Source organism: Mytilus trossulus, chromosome 5 (genome assembly GCF_036588685.1).
Source record: "Mytilus trossulus isolate FHL-02 chromosome 5, PNRI_Mtr1.1.1.hap1, whole genome shotgun sequence".
NCBI classification, from domain to species: Eukaryota; Metazoa; Mollusca; class Bivalvia; order Mytilida; family Mytilidae; genus Mytilus; species Mytilus trossulus.
The window spans coordinates 6164739-6185255 of NC_086377.1; the positions used below are offsets into that span (position 1 = coordinate 6164739).

The 20517-nt window shown below is 30.5% G+C and overlaps 1 protein-coding gene across 1 annotated transcript in view; it reads right to left on the reverse strand.

Moving 5' to 3' along the window:
- LOC134717529 (serine/threonine-protein phosphatase 6 regulatory ankyrin repeat subunit C-like) overlaps positions 1–12384 on the reverse strand; it is a 48169-nt gene extending 35785 nt beyond the window's left edge. The window contains exons 1-3 of the mRNA XM_063580019.1: positions 12379–12384; positions 11861–11959; positions 4091–4189 (exon numbers count right to left, since the gene is read on the reverse strand). Coding sequence (XP_063436089.1) covers positions 4091–4189; positions 11861–11959; positions 12379–12384 — 204 coding nt within the window. The remainder of the gene's footprint in view (positions 1–4090; positions 4190–11860; positions 11960–12378) is intronic.
- Positions 12385–20517: the final 8133 nt, after the last annotated feature.

Genomic DNA, 20517 nt, shown 5'->3' on the forward strand with positions numbered 1-20517 from the left:
CGGCTTACCTTTTTAGATTTTCGAATTGATGCCTATTTTCTTATATACGGAGAAAAACAAAAAACTAATTTAATATCCAGGATTGCATAGTGAATCCATACACGTATAGAAACTCATATGTCACCATCCTTGTTTTTGAAATAAATGGCTTCAAAATTGATCGATAGACCTAGAATTTGACCAAAAAACGTGTGACAGGAAATAACGTTATTCCTTTTTCAGAGAAATGGAGGAAAAAAAAATATGTCGTAATCTGAATTAGTATATTTTATTTTCATTTCCCCTGTCGACTGTCAAAAAGTTCCTAGAAATGCAATATAAAATTCTACTGAATTAAATAAATATATTTATTTATTTAGTCCTGCACATAGAATTTCACTCATATGAATTAATATAAACAACGTCTAATTTCACATCAAACGAGCATAATTATACTTGAAACTTGCGTGAATAGGTTCCATGTGAATCTTATGATAGTAGTTCATGCATAAATCACTGGAATTGTGTATACGTTAAATTCACGTAAATATTTGAAATAAAATTATTTAAATAATATATCTGTTCCAAAAATTTATTAACACCATAAACAAAACCTTCTGATTTTTGCTAAGATTACGTAAAAATTAAACGAAACATTTCACGTGAGATTCATTCGAATAACTGATTTTTAACTCCATCATATTAGACAATGTTGGTATCATCACTGCATCCCATGATGCAGAAATTTAGTATTTTAAACAAATTGATTCATTTAACAGTTGTTTAAATGCTCGTTTTGATGGTTGTTTTACGTTCAGTGGCAAAAAGTTCATGCATGTTCGGGACGACACAATACAATTTTGAAAACAGTTGTTTATAAAAGACTAATGTGATGCACCAATCAAACAAGGTTAAATACACATTCCAAAAAAAAATAATAAAACTCCAAAAAAATTCAAAACAAAAAAATCCCTTATCAAATGACGAAATCAAAATCTGAAAAAGATCAAAAGAATGATAAACAGTTGTCATATTCTTGACTTGGTACACACAATACATGTAGTATAGTATACTCTGCGTGGTGTAAATGTGTTGTTTGTTTTCTCAGCAAGTCGGACAAACCTTGCAAATTGTTAACGAATAATTCAGTCGTTATATTCCGCTAACTACACTAACATGAAGTGAGTATGATAGATCGATTACGGGGAGGGACTAAATGATTCGGGTTAGCAAACTGTATGCAAAATTTCACAAATTTCAACATTCTGTCATTTGTGAAAAATTATTTACATAACAAATTTTGAGATCATATATGCATTCTTTATATAAGTAAAACATCTTCGAAATCTAAAGGTTTCAGCTTGAAATTCAACCTCTATCAGATGTAAGCCGGAGTCTGTTCTATGTGTGCCTTTCTATTTTATCAAAATGTCTAATCCAGCAACATGTCAAGAAACAAAAAAGAAAAATCCAGACGATATGCGCACCTATAATATGAGTAGTAACACCAAATACATAGTTTTAAAGCTGAAGATAAACGACTGTAGTCCTAAATAATTAGCCGAATAAACCCTATATATACTAAGTGCGGGATTAACGGTCGAAAGGACAAATGTTGAACAATATGAAGATACGTGTTCTAAACGTAATTTGGTGACAATGCATATTTTTGAATATGCAGTTCATATAATGGAATGGTAATTTAGAGATCTGAAATGAAGTAGCAATGTAAGAAGGATAGCATTTCCGTCATTTCGTCTTAGGTGGAAATTTGATTAATTGGAAATTTTACCGCATCTCCTTACATTTCATTATGATTTGAATTTTCTAGAGAAGAGCAAAAGTTTCAAGACTTAAACTAATATTTACCAAGGGACTGAAATATTACTATTACAATTATACTACACATACTCAAAATTTCCCAACGTTTACTTAAACTACAAATTAGAAGTGTAAAGATCTATTCAAATTAGCAATTAGTCACGTTTTTTATGTCTTTGGTGTTGATGTCGTTTAATTAATGCCCAGCTGTTGCTATCTTATAAATTGCATATCACATATTTCCATTTATCATTCTATCAGCGAACTTTTTTACAAATAACATGTACATGTACACATTTTTTTTTATTTGTACTTGTACTTTAACAAATGAAGTCTAATGTTTTCCCACTTCCATAATGAGCAAGCGGTAACGTAGATAATAAGTTTTGCGTAACTGTTCAATTTGGTCTTCCTCGCGGTCTGCGATTAAACTTTGCCGAATATTTTGAAAACATTAGAGGCAATGATTTAAATTTTAACAACTAAAGTTCCAAGTGACGGGTTTAAAATGTAGGATTGATTGTTTTGACTATTGGTTGGTTAACGTCCAGTGGGCAATATTCCATGCATGTTCAGGACGAGAACAACTTAACAATAAATACAATAGGTAGGTTTTGCAATAGAGGCAGGACATCCGCGATGATGGTCTGGAAAATTTTAACTGACGCTATACATGTATATATATACTTGTATACTTGTTGTAAAATCGAATGTTAAGAAAGAAACTGTCTGGGCCTTTTCCAACGCCTAGTGTACGAGCAATTTGCCCCTCAGAGCCATAAAAGGTAACTTTGTTAATTTTCTTTCAGTCGTTTTGTCTCCCAACTTGTACATGTACATTATTTCCAACTAAAAACAACCACCGAATACCCATGCAAGCGTAAATTAACACGAATATAAAATCTAAATGATTTTAAGATCAAGCGTTTTTACAGTCTCTTGCCGTTTGAATAAAAAGTCAGTCGTTTGCATGTTAATTTCGAGATAAAAATTATAACAGAATCAGGGAACACTGAACCGGTCTGACTACAGCCAGCCACAACTATCAACTTTTGTTTGTAGACGCAAGTGTATATTCGGGGCTGGCTTTATTCAGTCTGTAACAGAACTTTAATTTTGTTATTTTATTTCATCCGAATCAAATGCCCATGTACTTGTCAGCCTTAGTTAACTTTCTAATGCTCCATTCCGATGTTGTTGTCCGTCCTAAGTAGACCTAGTTTATACGATTACAAGGCTGGCACTGTATTTTAAAATATTTCCAAAACTATATCGAATTTACTACAAAAATGTATGAACAGACCAATGAACTTCAGAGACTGTTTACACATGGAACACAGAAAAATGTATTCGACTAAATAACCACTTTTTACATTCCATACAATCAAACTGTTTTCTGTATGATTTCCAACGTCTGCTTGTATTGTGCGTTTCCCCCTTATTATATCCGTATTCTCATCCAAATAAATTTCAATTTTGTTCGAGCGGTGTTGTTGATGACCATTTTAAAACTGGTAACGAATAAATAGTTGTAAAATTTCCTGTTTTTTTCACACATCATCCTATGCTTCTTTAATTATATTTCTACTTGTAAAACAAAATTTCATGGGGATAAGACGTGAATCATGAATAATTACGTATTACAATATAAACCAAGGTTTACTTTTATAAATTGTTATTTGGATGGAGAGTTGTCTCATTGGCACTTACACCACATCTTCCTATATATATACCAAGAATAAAATTAAAGTGATAACACTGTGTCTGTTATGCATAAGAACATATATAGATAAAGCGTGCAGATGCTTAAATATCAAAGAGACAAAATATATAAAAAGTAAAGTAACATTTTTTAAGATTTACAATGAGCAGAATGATCGCCGGAAATCGATAAAATAATCTATGTCAAATAACCGTTACATATTGCATCAAAACTATCGGCACTCTGCATCTAGGGAAAGTTACTGTTAAAAATGTCACGCAAAACCTGCTGCATTGGCTTATACATGTATGTGTGAACGTTATACGATAACGACAGGAACGATAACTCATGGCGTAATGTCATTCGGTATCGTGTTACCTTAACCGTAAAGAAGTTACTATTGAAAACTACTGGTATTATCTGAAATCTAACCTATAATATTCAATTTTATAAAATGTTTTCCTACTTTTCACTCTAAAAAGAACACATTCACTTTGTTAATATAGAATAATTAGTATAATAATAATAACAATACTCAATCAGACAATTCCATGGCAATTTGAAATTAAAACAAAACTAATATATTACCTCCATATTAACAGCTGCCACATTGGCTCCAAGACCTATCAACGCTTTAACCACATTCTCTTTTCCACTACTTGCAGCTTGATGCAAAGATGAATTACCCTTTAACAAAAAATAATAAGGGTTAACATGATAACATGACAATCTTATCTCAGCATGACAATTATCACGAAAGTTAAACATAACTACTTGTGTGTACTGTTATAATAAGTTGAACAAGCTTCGTTCTTAAGAGACTAAGGAAACAACAGGAAATATTATCTAGTTACAGTGTATATTGAAGTTACGGAAATTTGCTTTTTTCAAATGCCTGTAACAACAGCTTAAAAATGCTTCAATCTAACCATTTCAATGATAGAATACAATTTAAGGTGGGAGACAAATAACTTAGAAAATGTCATCAACGTAACAAGTAATGAGACATGATGCGTACACATTAAAGTCTCATTCTATGCATGAATGCAGATTAGGGGACTTATGACCCAGTATACACTTTCAAAAAGTACTTTGTAATTATATTACATTCATATTAACCTTCTAAAAATAAAAGCAACAGTAGTATACCGCTGTTCAAAACTCGTAAATCGATACAATTACTTAATTTTACTTTGATTCAGCATGTTTAAGTAATTCAAATATTTGCAGTAAAACAGGATTACTTGAGTTTGGTAAAACTATTTAAAAAAAATAATTAATAAATTATCTTTAACTTATTGCAGTAAATAATATTCTGAAATCAATTATTATTACTAGGCTGGATTAAATAAATTACTTTGAATTATTACTACAAAGGTTTACTCCATATAATTTTATTCCTTTATTTACAAGCATACATTTTAGATAAATAATTTTAATGAAAACTAAGCTTTTTGAGTGTCCAAATGACTGGGTATGCAGAACTTGTGGAAACAGTGGACATAAATATAACTACTGTACTACTTGTCCGAATGACTGGTTGTGTCAACCTTGTGGAAAATCCGTAGTACATTACTAAATGCTCATAAAACAGAAGATGAGGTATGATTGCCAATAAGACAACTGTCCACAAGAGACAACATTCAAATATTTGCAGTAAAACCGGATTACTTGAGTTTGATAAAACTATTTAAAAAAAAATAGTAAATTATCTTTATCTTAATGCAGTAAATGATATTCTGAAATCACTTCTTATTACTAGGCGGGATTAAATAAATTACTTTGAATTATTACTACAAAGGTTTACTCCATATCTTGTTATTCCTTTATTTACAAGCATACATTTTAGATAAATAATTTTAATGAAAACTAAGCTTTTTGAGTGTCCAAATGACTGGGTATGCAGAACTTGTGGAAACAGTGGACATAAATATAACTACTGTACTACTTGTCCGAATGACTGGTTGTGTCAAACTTGTGGAAAATCCGGCCATACAGCCCAATCCTGTAATGCTGAAACTGTTTCCTCCAGTGAAGACAGCCAATCAGAATCTGATTCTGATTCCGACAACAAATCTAGGCATCAGGAAAACGGAAATTATAGTAAATCCAAATCACCAGATTTGTCGAATTCAAAAAACAGATTTACATTCAACAAACAAATGAGTGAAACTGTAGAGAAACAAGACAAAAACAACCAAAACAATCAATAAAAAGAAAATCCAAAAGCATCTGATACGAATTCTACAGAGGAAAAGAGGCAGGTTAGAAAGGCTAAAAGACCAAAAATCAAAAAAGACAAACAACACCGCTCTTCCAGTGAACAGCAAAGTATGGACCTTATCTTAAAGGAAGCTTTTCGAACACCTTCTCAAAAACCCAACAATGAGACAAGAACACGCAACAAACAAAATACAACTACCTCTACTGATGAGCTACATGCAAGAGAGGAACCTGTGAAAAAAAACTTCTTAAATTCCTCAAAAGAAAAACTTCAAAAAAAACTTTATTCAAATTGTATATATATTTTTGTTTATTTTTTCTTTTCTTTGGGCCAGGTGAGCTAAAAAAAAGCTAAAAAAAAGTTATAATTAAGGAATGTATCTCCCTCATGCAAAGCTCTGATTCCTTTCACGAATTTGGCTTTACTTTTTGGACCTTTTGGATTATAGCTCTTCATCTTTTATATAAGCTTTGGATTTCAAATATTTTGGCCACGAGCATCACTGAAGATACATGTATTGTCGAAATGCGCATCTGGTGCAACAAAATTGGTACCGTTGATTTTATTACTACCACTGGGTCGACGCCTCTGCTGGTGGACTATTAGTCCCCAAGGGTATCACCAGCCCAGTAGCCAGTACTTCGGTACTGGCATGAAAATGCGGATTTTTTGTGTTATTAAAATTTTCTGTTACAAAATATTAAAAATTATTATAAATTAAGGAATGTATCTCCCTCATGCAAAGCTCTGATTCCTTTCACGAATTTGGCTTTACTTTTTGGACCTTTTGGATTATAGCTCTTCATCTTTTATATAAGCTTTGAATTTCAAATATTTTGGCCACGAGCATCACTGAAGAGACATGTATTGTCGAAATGCGCATCTGGTGCAACAAAATTGGTACCGTTGATTTTATTGGAATTGAACAACTTGTAAAAAGAGGAATTAGATACATCGTATGTAAAACAAAATGTTGGACAATGCAAGACATACTATAATAGACCGTTGGTTTTCCCGTTTGAATGGTTTTACACTTGTAATGTTGGGGCCCTTTATAACTTATTGTTCGGTGTGAGCGCTGAGGGCCTGTCATTGACCTATAATGATTTCTTTTTATGACGAATGCACATAAACGAAGCGTCATCTCAACAGATATGCATTAAAAACCTTTTTTATAAGAACAATCACCGTTCTTCCTCTTTCGGGAAACCATATGCGCGTCCCTGATATAGCCAGTTTTAAATTTTTGAAAATGAATAATTTTGTTATTCATGTTCCCATCATTTTGACTTTGTGTTTGTTATTCTATCTTCATTTTTTTATTGAATAGCATGTTCTTACATTTTACTAGAATTTTATTAAAGAAATTATTGCGATATTAGATATAAAAAGTACGTGTTGTTCTTTTAAATGAAAAAAAAAAGATTTACACGCCTTATTCATGTTAATGATATAGAAAAAGTGTGTATTACAGGTTAAGAAGGCACCATATCATTTTTTTGTTATACGCTATTGATAATAAATTCGTTGCTTCAAACGGATTCGTTCATCGCTACAAAACGTCGATGAACTATACTTTGTGCACAACAGTGTATACATTCTACATAAGAAAATACTGTACCAAGTCAGAAACACGATATTTGTTGTCCATTCGTCTGGTATGTTTAAGTTTCATTTTGACATTAAGTGAAAGTTGCAGCTCTTTGAAATTTGAGGCATATTTATGTTGAAAGTATGCCCCCAAGGCCTATCTTTTTACCTTTGAAAAAATAGAAGTGCATATGAAATTTCCATTCTAGGATATAAATGTTGTCAAAACTTCATATTATAATATGTATAAGTGGAACACATTTAAGGTAACACGATACCAAATAGCATATTTCCCGATTTCTATTTTTTTTGTCATACGTATACTTTGAATCAAGTTACATCGGAATTTGTATTAAACAATGGGGGTCACCATTTTTGTTTTTTTATAATTTTTATTAGAACACGTCAATTTTGGTGACATATTTACTTAGGTATATAAGGGAAATGCCTTATTTTCGGCTTACCTTTTTAGATTTTCGAATTGATGCCTATTTTCTTATATACGGAGAAAAAACAAAAAACTAATTTAATATCCAGGATTGCATAGGGAATCCATACACGTATAGAAACTCATATGTCACCATCCTTGTTTTTGAAATAAATGGCTTCAAAATTGATCGATAGATCTAGAATTTGACCAAAAAACGTGTGACGTTATGGTGTACAGAAAATAACGTTATTCCTTTCTCAGAGAAATGGAGAAAAAAATATTTGTCGTAATCTGAATTAGTATATTTTATTTTCATTTCCCCTGTCGACTGTCAAAAAGTTCCTAGAAATGCAATATAAAATTCTACTGAATTAAATAAATATATTTATTTATTTAGTCCTGAACATAGAATTTCACTCATATGAATTAATACAAACATCGTCTAATTTCACATCAAACGAGCATAATTATACTTGAAACTTGCGTGAATAGGTTCCATGTAAATCTTATGATAGTAGTTCATGCATAAATCACTGGAATTTTGTACACGTTAAATTCACGTAAATATTTGAAATAAAATTATTTAAATAATATATCTGTTCCAAAAATTGATTAACACCATAAACAAAACCTTCTGATTTTTGCTAAGTTTACGTAAAAATTAAACGAAACATTTCACGTGAGATTCATTCGAATAACTGATTTTTAACTTCATCATATTAGACAATGTTGGTATCATCACTGCATCCCATGATGCAGAAATTTAGTATTTTAAACAGATTGATTAATTTAACAGTTGTTTTGATGGTTGTTTAACGTTCAGTGGCAAATAGTTCATGCATGTTCGGGACGACACAATACAATTTTCAAAACAGTTGTTTATAAAAGACACATTTGATGCACCAATCAAACAAGGTTAAATACACATTCAAAAAAAAAAAAAAAAAAAACTCCAAAAAAAATTCAAAACAAAAAAATCCCTTATCAAATCCCTTATCAAATGACGAAATCAAAATCTGAAAAAGATCAAAAGAATGATAAACAGTTGTCATATTCTTGACTTGGTACACACAATACATGTAGTATAGTATACTCTGCGTGGTGTAAATGTGTTGTTTGTTTTCTCAGCAAGTCGGACAAACCTTGCAAATTGTTAACGAATAATTCAGTCGTTATATTCCGCTAACTACACTAACATGAAGTGAGTATGATAGATCGATTACGGGGAGGGACTAAATGATTCGGGTTAGCAAACTGTATGCAAAATTTCACAAATTTCAACATTCTGTCATTTGTGAAAAATTATTTACATAACAAATTTTGAGATCATATATGCATTCTTTATATAAGTAAAACATCTTCGAAATCTAAAGGTTTCAGCTTGAAATTCAACCTCTATCAGATGTAAGCCGGAGTCTGTTCTATGTGTGCCTTTCTATTTTATCAAAATGTCTAATCCAGCAACATGTCAAGAAACAAAAAAGAAAAATCCAGACGATATGCGCACCTATAATATGAGTAGTAACACCAAATACATAGTTTTAAAGCTGAAGATAAACGACTGTAGTCCTAAATAATTAGCCGAATAAACCCTATATATACTAAGTGCGGGATTAACGGTCGAAAGGACAAATGTTGAACAATATGAAGATACGTGTTCTAAACGTAATTTGGTGACAATGCATATTTTTGAATATGCAGTTCATATAATGGAATGGTAATTTAGAGATCTGAAATGAAGTAGCAATGTAAGAAGGATAGCATTTCCGTCATTTCGTCTTAGGTGGAAATTTGATTAATTGGAAATTTTACCGCATCTCCTTACATTTCATTATGATTTGAATTTTCTAGAGAAGAGCAAAAGTTTCAAGACTTAAACTAATATTTACCAAGGGACTGAAATATTACTATTACAATTATACTACACATACTCAAAATTTCCCAACGTTTACTTAAACTACAAATTAGAAGTGTAAAGATCTATTCAAATTAGCAATTAGTCACGTTTTTTATGTCTTTGGTGTTGATGTCGTTTAATTAATGCCCAGCTGTTGCTATCTTATAAATTGCATATCACATATTTCCATTTATCATTCTATCAGCGAACTTTTTTACAAATAACATGTACATGTACACATTTTTTTTTATTTGTACTTGTACTTTAACAAATGAAGTCTAATGTTTTCCCACTTCCATAATGAGCAAGCGGTAACGTAGATAATAAGTTTTGCGTAACTGTTCAATTTGGTCTTCCTCGCGGTCTGCGATTAAACTTTGCCGAATATTTTGAAAACATTAGAGGCAATGATTTAAATTTTAACAACTAAAGTTCCAAGTGACGGGTTTAAAATGTAGGATTGATTGTTTTAACTATTGGTTGGTTAACGTCCAGTGGGCAATATTCCATGCATGTTCAGGACGAGAACAACTTAACAATAAATACAATAGGTAGGTTTTGCAATAGAGGCAGGACATCCGCGATGATGGTCTGGAAAATGTTAACTGACGCTATACATGTATATATATACTTGTATACTTGTTGTAAAATCGAATTTTAAGAAAGAAACTGTCTGGGCCTTTTCCAACGCCTAGTGTGCGAGCAATTTGCCCCTCAGAGCCATAAAAGGTAACTTTGTTAATTTTCTTTCAGTCGTTTTGTCTCCCAACTTGTACATGTACATTATTTCCAACTAAAAACTAAAAAAAAACACCGAATACCCATGCAAGCGTAAATTAACACGAATATAAAATGTAAATGATTTTAAGATCAAGCGTTTTTACAGTCTCTTGCCGTTTGAATAAAAAGTCAGTCGTTTGCATGTTAATTTCGAGATAAAAATTATAACAGAATCAGGGAACACTGAACCGGTCTGACTACAGCCAGCCACGACTATCAACTTTTGTTTGTAGACGCAAGTGTATATTCGGGGCTGGCTTTATTCAGTCTGTAACAGAACTTTAATTTTGTTATTTCATTTCTTCCGAATCAAATGCCCATGTGCTTGTCAGCCTTAGTTAACTTTCTAATGCTCCATTCCGATGTTGTTGTCCGTCCTAAGTAGACCTGGTTTATACGATTACAAGGCTGGCACTGTATTTTAAAATATTTCCAAAACTATATCGAATTTACTACAAAAATGTATGAACAGACCAATGAACTTCAGAGACTGTTTACACATGGAACACAGAAAAATGTATTCGACTAAATAACCACTTTTTACATTCCATACAATCAAACTGTTTTCTGTATGATTTCCAACGTCTGCTTGTATTGTGCTTTTCCCCCTTATTATATCCGTATTTTCATCCAAATAAATTTCAATTTCATTTTAAAAATGGTTACGAATAAATAGTTGTAAAATTTTCCGTTTTTTTCACACATCATCCTATGCTTCTTTAATTATATTTCTACTTTTAAAACAAAATTTCATGGGGATAAGACGTGAATCATGAATAATTACGTATTACAATATAAACCAAGGTTTACTTTTATAAATTGTTATTTGGATGGAGAGTTGTCTCATTGGCACTTACACCACATCTTCCTATATATATACCAAGAATAAAATTAAAGTGATAACACTGTGTCTGTTATGCATAAGAACATATATAGATAAAGCGTGCAGATGCTTAAATATCAAAGAGACAAAATATATAAATAGTAAAGTAACATTTTTTAAGATTTACAATGAGCAGAATGATCGCCGGAAATCGATAAAATAATCTATGTCAAATAACCGTTACATATTGCATCAAAACTATCGGCACTCTGCATCTAGGGAAAGTTACTGTTAAAAATGTCACGCAAAACCTGCTGCATTGGCTTATACATGTATGTGTGAACGTTATACGATAACGACAGGAACGATAACTCATGGCGTAATGTCATTCGGTATCGTGTTACCTTAACCGTAAAGAAGTTACTATTGAAAACTACTGGTATTATCTGAAATCTAACCTATAATATTCAATTTTATAAAATGTTTTCCTACTTTTCACTCTAAAAAGAACACATTCACTTTGTTAATATAGAATAATTAGTATAATAATAATAACAATACTCAATCAGACAATTCCATGGCAATTTGAAATTAAAACAAAACTAATATATTACCTCCATATTAACAGCTGCCACATTGGCTCCAAGACCTATCAACGCTTTAACCATATTCTCTTTTCCACTACTTGCAGCTTGATGCAAAGGTGAATTACCCTTTAACAACAAATAATAAGGGTTAACATGATAACATGACAATCTTATCTCAGCATGACAATTATCACGAAAGTTAAACATAACTACTTGTGTGTACTGTTATAATAAGTTGAACAAGCTTCGTTCTTAAGAGACTAAGGAAACAACAGGAAATATTATCTAGTTACAGTGTATATTGAAGTTACGGAAATTTGCTTTTTCAAATGCCTGTAACAACAGCTTAAAAATGCTTCAATCTAACCATTTCAATGATAGAATACAATTTAAGGTGGGAGACAAATAACTTAGAAAATGTCATCAACGTAACAAGTAATGAGACATGATGCGTACACATTAAAGTCTCATTCTATGCATGAATGCAGATTAGGGGACTTATGACCCAGTATACACTTTCAAAAAGTACTTTGTAATTATATTACATTCATATTAACCTTCTAAAAATAAAAGCAACAGTAGTATACCGCTGTTCAAAAATCGATACAATTACTTAATTTTACTTTGATTCAGCATGTTTAAGTAATTCAAATATTTGCAGTAAAACCGGATTACTTGAGTTTGGTAAAACTATTTAAAAAAACATTAATAAAATATCTTTAACTTATTGCAGTAAATGATATTCTGAAATCAATTATTATTACTAGGCTGGATTAAATAAATTACTTTGAACTATTACTACAAAGGTTTACTCCATATAATTTTATTCCTTTATTTACAAGCATACATTTTAGATAAATAATTTTAATGAAAACTAAGCTTTTTGAGTGTCCAAATGACTGGGTATGCATAACTTGTGGAAACAGTGGACATAAATATAACTACTGTACTACTTGTCCGAATGACTGGTTGTGTCAACCTTGTGGAAAATCCGTAATACATTACTAAATGCTCATAAAACAGAAGATGAGGTATGATTGCCAATAAGACAACTGTCCACAAGAGACAACATTCAAATATTTGCAGTAAAACCGGATTACTTGAGTTTGGTAAAACTATTTAAAAAAAAATTAGTAAATTATCTTTAACTTAATGCAGTAAATGATATTCTGAAATCACTTCTTATTACTAGGCTGGATTAAATAAATTACTTTGAATTATTACTACAAAGATTTACTCCATATCTTTTTATTCCTTTATTTACAAGCATACATTTTAGATAAATAATTTTAATGAAAACTAAGCTTTTTGAGTGTCTTAATGAATGGGTATGCAGAACTTGTGGAAACAGTGGACACAAATATAACTACTGTACTACTTGTCCGAATGACTGGTTGTGTCAAACTTGTGGAAAATCCGGCCATACAGCCCAATACTGTAATGCTGAAACTGTCTCCTCCAGTGAAGACAGCCAATCAGAATCTGATTCTAGCTGATTCCGACAACAAATCTAGGCATCAGGAAAACGGAAATTATAGTAAATCCAAATCACCAGATTTGTCGAATTCAAAAAACAAATTTACATTCAACAAACAAATGAGTGAAACTGTAGAGAAACAAGACAAAAACAACCAAAACAATCAATAAAAAGAAAATCCAAAAGCATCTGATACGAATTCTACAGAGGAAAAGAGGCAGGTTAGAAAGGCTAAAAGACAAAAAATCAAAAAAGACAAACAACACCGCTCTTCCAGTGAACAGCAAAGTATGGACCTTATCTTAAAGGAAGCTTTTCGAACACCTTCTCAAAAACCCAACAATGAGACAAGAACACGCAACAAACAAAATGCAACTACCCCTACTGATGAGCTACAAGCAAGAGAGGAACATGTGAAAAAAAAATTCTTAAATTCCTCAAAAGAAAAACTTCAAAAAAAACTTCAAAAAACAACAACAACATTTTCTATAATATATGTTTTTACAATTTTATTCAAATTGTATATATATTTTTGTTTATTTTTTCTTGTAACTATAGACTTTGTCTATAATGTTAACATACTGTGGATTCATTTATTTCCGTGGGTATCAATTTTCGTGGATAGAGGAAAAAAGACATTTCAGATACGTAATTCGAGGATTTCTTTTAGGAGATCCTATAACCTCCTTGTTATAACATTGTTCGTTTCTGTGTGTGTTGCATTTTAACGTTGAGTCGTATGTGTTTTCTCTTATTTTTGAGATATTGAGATAAGACGTGGCACGGTACTTGTCCATCCCAAATTTATGTATTTGGTTTTGATGTTATATTTGTTATTCTCGTGGTGTTTTGTCTGTTGCTTGGTCCGTTTCGGTGTTGTGTCGTTGTTCTCCTGTTATATTTAATGCGTTTCCCTCGGTTTTAGTTTGTTACCCCGATTTTGTTTTTTGTCCATGGATTTATGAGTTTTGAACAGCGGTATACTACTGTTGCCTTTATTTGATCAATAATAAAACAAACTACAATGAAGGAATTAATTGAAAAAGTTTTGAATTGTCAAAATCCTCGCTTGGTCATTTTAGGTTTAAGTGTTCATTAAAAACTTCCATTACAATAATGGACAAAGACAACTAATTATTTGTTTGTTTTACAATTTATAAATGCTTGTCGGAATTATATAATGCAATCAAAACTTTATGATTGAAAGCTCATTTCCCTAATCACGATTAAATAAACAGTCATATAATTAAAAGGTGTGAAAAAAAATGTTCCTGTCATAAACAATATTACCTACGGGCAATATCCCCGTACTTAATCCCATTGATTTTCAATCACTAGCAAACCAACAAAAAAAAAATGACACGGAAATTTACAACTTGCAATTATTTTCCATGATGTTTTAATCAATTTTAAAAAGTAAATTATCACTGATATTCGATATATTTATTATTGATTTAATTAAAATACTTGTATCTTCTTTCAATACAAAAACACGTGTTATGTTACAATGTTTATCGCTAGTCATCACTTTACTAGAACTGCATAACATAACCGGAAATAAACATCCAACTCCATACACATTTATCGGGATTATTCTTCGTTGAATTCTTAAATTCGTGGTTCACAGTGACCCACGAAACCCACGAAAATTCGTATACCACGAATAAAAATGAATCCACAGTACACATACTTTGTGAGTGTGATGTCTATATAACAGATAGAATACATTCAAAGAAGAAAAATTTAAATACAAGTACATGTAAAGAGTTATTTAAAAATATGGTAAATATTTCAAAACAGATAAAAGTCTATATGAAGACTGTTTAGACTGTAAACACAATTTTTTGAATAAAGGGACAAAAACTCTGTCGGAAAAAACACTGCTTATAAGTCGCCTGAAACTGGTACTGTATTCATGAACTGTAAAAGCATCAGCATCACGTTAAAAGAATTTGTTGATATGTCCAATATAATCCACTTAGAATACATGGATTGCAGATAGGCGGCAAACTAATTCAATTTTATAGTTCTAAGTTTATGATTGATATACTGTCAAAGTATATTCATCTAGTAGGTCAATTTATAAATTTCCATAAATGGTTAAATTCTGTTGGAATATCAATTTCACAATATAATGATGTATCCACACAATATTGCAATGTAAATCCTGTAAACGATAATCCAAGAATTATTCATTTGTTTACATTCCATATCATGCACATGTTGATAGTAAATATAATTCAGGTAGTTGTCAATTCATACAAGGTCAACACATCAACCTTTGATGTTGAATCTGAAAAAAGATTAGAAAGTTTGTTACGAGTTAGAAAGTAGCATATTTTATATAAATACCGTAAGTGTCAATTTTAACATCAAAATAATTACACTTCAAAACTATCTAAATCTGGTACATTTCAATTACCTATTAAGAGAGACTTTCGGAAAGTCAGTAATGAAACTAAAAATAGATTTAAACTTTCACAATGCTATATATAGATCTATAAATAAACTGGTGTATTCATATTTGTTCATTAAATTGTCAAGGGTTAGCAAAGAAAGAAAAACGCTTTAGACTATACACATGGTTTCAGCAACAAAAGTGTGACATTTTAATGGCACAAGAGACCCATTTCTCTAAAGATATTATAACGATAATTAATAATGAATTTCATGGAAAACACCACCACAGACTAGGCAAAACAAATTCGAGAGGTGTTTCTTTCTTTATAAGCAAAACACTTGATTTTAAACTAATAAATGAATTTTGTGACAATAAAGGAAGAATAATTTTAATTAATTTGGAAATTCAAGATAAGATATTTACTTTATTAAACTTGTATGCACCAAATGAAGTTCACGCTTGGAACACATTCTTTAAAATAGTACAAGTTTTAATTGAAGAGCGCAGTCTTGGTGCATTGATTGTAGGAGGAGATATGAATGACCGTCTATCTAGTTTAGATACAAAAAATAAGCATCTTAATAAAAAGTTTTAAAAAATACAGTAAATAATCATAAACAGGTAATTAAAATAAATAAACTGATAGACATTTGGAGGCTATTAAATAAAACCAAACAACAATACACTTGGAAAAGAAAAAAATCTACAAATGAGGCAAGTATGATTGACTTTTTTTATAACAAGTACGCATGCTGACAGTAACAGCTGACATCAGACCTGCTAAAATTTCAAGTACAGACCACCAAGCTATTTCTTTAAAATTAGATAGTTATTCAAGTAATCGAGGAAATGGTTACTTTAAAATTAATTATAGTATATTAGCTGACTTTCAATATCAAAAAAAAATTAAATAAATTGATTGATAAGTATGAGAATAAATTTAATATTGAAAATCTTCTTACTCAGTGGGACTTGTTCAAAATTGATACAGGAGACACTACAATTAAATATTGTAATTCGAAAGCCAAAGAAAGAAAAAAATGAAATCAATATTTTGGAAAGCTTTATTCAAACTTTAAACGAAAGGTTAGATACATTACCTACAGACACAAATAATATTCTTTTCTAATGAAATTAAACAATTCGAAAACGAACTAGACCATATATACTCATTAAAGGCGAAAGGGGCACAAATTAGGTCAAGAATAAAATGGGTTGAGGAAGGTGACAAAAATACAAAAATTCTTTTTTATCTTTAGAAAAACACAGGCAATCAAATAAATCTATCAATAAGTTATTTTCCCAAAATGGGGAGGTAACTGTAGATCAAAGTGAAATTCTTAATATGTGTAAAGAGTATTACAAAGTCCTATATAAAAGCTCTAACCCTGATACTGAAATCTTAAAATCATATATTGAGGGTACAAACATAAATCATTCTTTGACATCTTCTGAAAGTAAACAGGTAGATGGTAAATTAACATTAGAAGAGTTAACATCCTCCATTTTTAAAATGAAACTAAACAAAACACCTGGAAAGGACGGTTTAACTGTAGAGTTCTACAGACAATTTTGGCCAAAACTTAAGAACATAGTTTTGAAAGTCTCTAATACTTGTTATGATAAAGAATCTTTATCTAATACCCCCCAAAAAATGACCCTTTGTCCCTGGATAACTACCGTCCAATAACTTTATTAGATATATGTGTTAAACTAAAAACATATAATTTAGCTCAAAAGCTCAAAAAATTACCATTAATAATCCATAGAGACCAAAATAGATACATAAAAAATCGCTACATAGGGGTCAATGTGCGTCAAATTCAAGACATTATAGATTACTCTGAAAATTTTAATATTGAAGGAGCTATATTATTTATAGACTTTTCTAAAGCATTTGATTCACTGGAATGGGATTTTATGTTGGAATCATTAAAGAACATTGGGTTTAATGAATCATTTCAGAAGTGGGTTAAAACCCTATATTAAGACATAAAAGGATGTATTTTAAATAACGGGTGGATCTCAGAAACCTTTAATATTGAGCGCAGAATTCGTCAAGGATGTCCTTTAAGCGCCTTATTGTTTGTTTTATCGGTTGAATTACTTGCTTGCAGAATAAGAGACTCTAATGATATAAAGGGAATACAAATCAAAATTTATTAAAAAAACTCATAGTCTAAAAATTTCACAGTTAGCAGATGACACAATTTTTTTTTTAAACTAAAAATGAAGTAAAGCATGCACTTAATATAATTGAAACCTTTGGATCGCTCTCTGGACTCAAACTCAATAGAAACAAAACAGAAGGTATATGGCTAGGTAAACTTAAACACTGCAAGGAAAAATTCGAAAACATTATTTTAAACATAACGTAAAAAGTCTTGGTATTTATGTTGGCTCTGATAAGAAAGAATATCAAAAACTTAATACAGAAAGACAGTTGGATAAATCAGAAAAAAAATAATTAATGATTGGAAAAAAAGGAAAATAACCATGATTGGTAAAATCAATATCATCAAAACACTAGTCATACCTAATGTAACATATATTGCATCACTTATAAATCTGTGCAAAGAAATCATATCTAAGTTTAAGAAGATGATATATATTTTTTTATGGGAGGGTGGTAGTGAGAAAGTTAAACGCTCAGTGCTAAGTGAAGATTATTTAGAAGGGGGGATAAAAGTGACAGATCTAGATTCTTACATAGAAGCAATGAAAATAAATTGGGTTAAAAGACTTACAGGTGAAACTTGGGCAAACTGGAAAATTATTCCAACCTACTATCTCAGTGAGTTTTGGGGTAGAAACCTCATATTTAAAATGAATCTGGGTTCTCACAAATCATTAGAAAAAAAAATGCCTACTTTTTACTTTGAAATCTTAAAATGCTGGAATAAAAATGGTGGCGGGAAGACAAAAAACCCTGAGAATTTTTTAGATATCAGGAAACAAGTTATATGGTTAAATCAATATATCAAGAACCAATTGGCAAAAGTTTTTATTTCAAACATTGGATAGAAGAAGATATAATATTATATAATGACATACTCGACGATAAAGGAGAAATGTCTCAAAATGTTTTAGACAAGCTTAAAAAGAAACAAAATTGGATAGCAGAAACATATATTTTACGTAAAGCTATACCCAAATCTTGGAAAGAAAAATTAAAGAGTAAAACATCTACAAATACTAAAATTAATTTTAAACCAGATATAAAGATGAATAGCCATGGATTGTATTACAATCTGGACAAAATTTCATTCAAAGAAATATATAATATGTTAATAAAATTTAATAATGAGCTCCCAGTAGGATTCTTTGTATGGAAAGATCATTTCACTTTTGATAACGTTATTTATTTCATAAAGAAGAACCTTACTTTTACATTCCATTTTTTAAAAGATGAAATGAAAATGTTTAGATGGAAATTACTGCATAATATTACAGCAATCAATCATAACTTGCTTCGTTGGGAAATATCTGATAATCCAAATTGTGAGATTTGTTCCAAATGTGATAACTATAATCATTTTTTCTTTGAATGTAAATGGGTAAAAAATTATTGGTCAATTGGTCAATAATTTATGACATATTAATGTATTTTAATATAGACCAACATGTCTTCTGTCTTGAAAATCTTGTACTTGGATATAAAATTGAAGATATTGAATATAATCCACTTAGTCATGTCATAATAATGATTTGTTTTGTGTTTTTTAAATGTTTTTATTTATCAGAAAAGGGAACTAAATTTGTGAACATGCTGTCAGTTCTCAAAAATGAAATTGAAACACAAATGTTATATCATCCAGATAGTCTATTTTTTAGAAAATTTCATAGGAAAATATCAAAACTTTGATTATATTTTTATTTTTTATGTGAATTAGACCTTATATAAACATTACAGTAATTAAATAACAAAAAAATCAATCAATCAATAATTTACAAATCAATCAAGATCAGGAGTCAATAGCTCCTTCTGTGATCTCTTCGATATACTTCATTCTTACTTACGTGAAATATTCGATTATTATAAGTTTAAAAATTTACACATTTGATAAGTAACTTGAAGACAATAATAAATTACTCACCATTTCATGAAATTATTTGTCAAGCCATGAGGGCCATGAGGTCAACCATGCTTGATCATTCTTGATCATTCTACTTTCGGTTAAACTAGTTTTATATAATCAAAACAAATGACGGGCAAACATTCGGTTATTAGGTGTTCTTCTTTTTATTACTATCTTATATGATTGTTTATATATATAATAACACTGAATAATATATATGTATTGTGTGCTCGAATAAATACTTTGTAAAATGCAACTAACACAAGATATCAATATAAGATATATTTTGCTAATCAAGTCCCCTGGTTTCATTAGCAAATTAACAAAACAGGGAGGAACCTTAGCGTCATTGTTGTAGCGCTTAGGGACATTGTTCACAACCAGTAGTGAACTAAAAATACTTAAAGTTGAAAAAAAAAACAAAAAAAACTTAGGTACCTTATAATGTGTTTTGTGAATACAAATTCGTATGTCTCATTACTTTAATTTGATTATAACTCTGTTTTCGATGTAATGTTCTGGTCGTACTATTGCAATTTTTCAATTTCATGACTGTATCGTGTGTTTCTTTCAGTTTACCATAGTACTTACACATGGTTAGGTTATCAATACTAGTTTTTAGAGTTTTGCCGTTTTAATGTATTGACATAACTACACGACTTGATTCTCTTTTACCTGTGGTAAGATGATCGTTGCAAAAAATCATGTCAAACTTTTGTGAAAGATG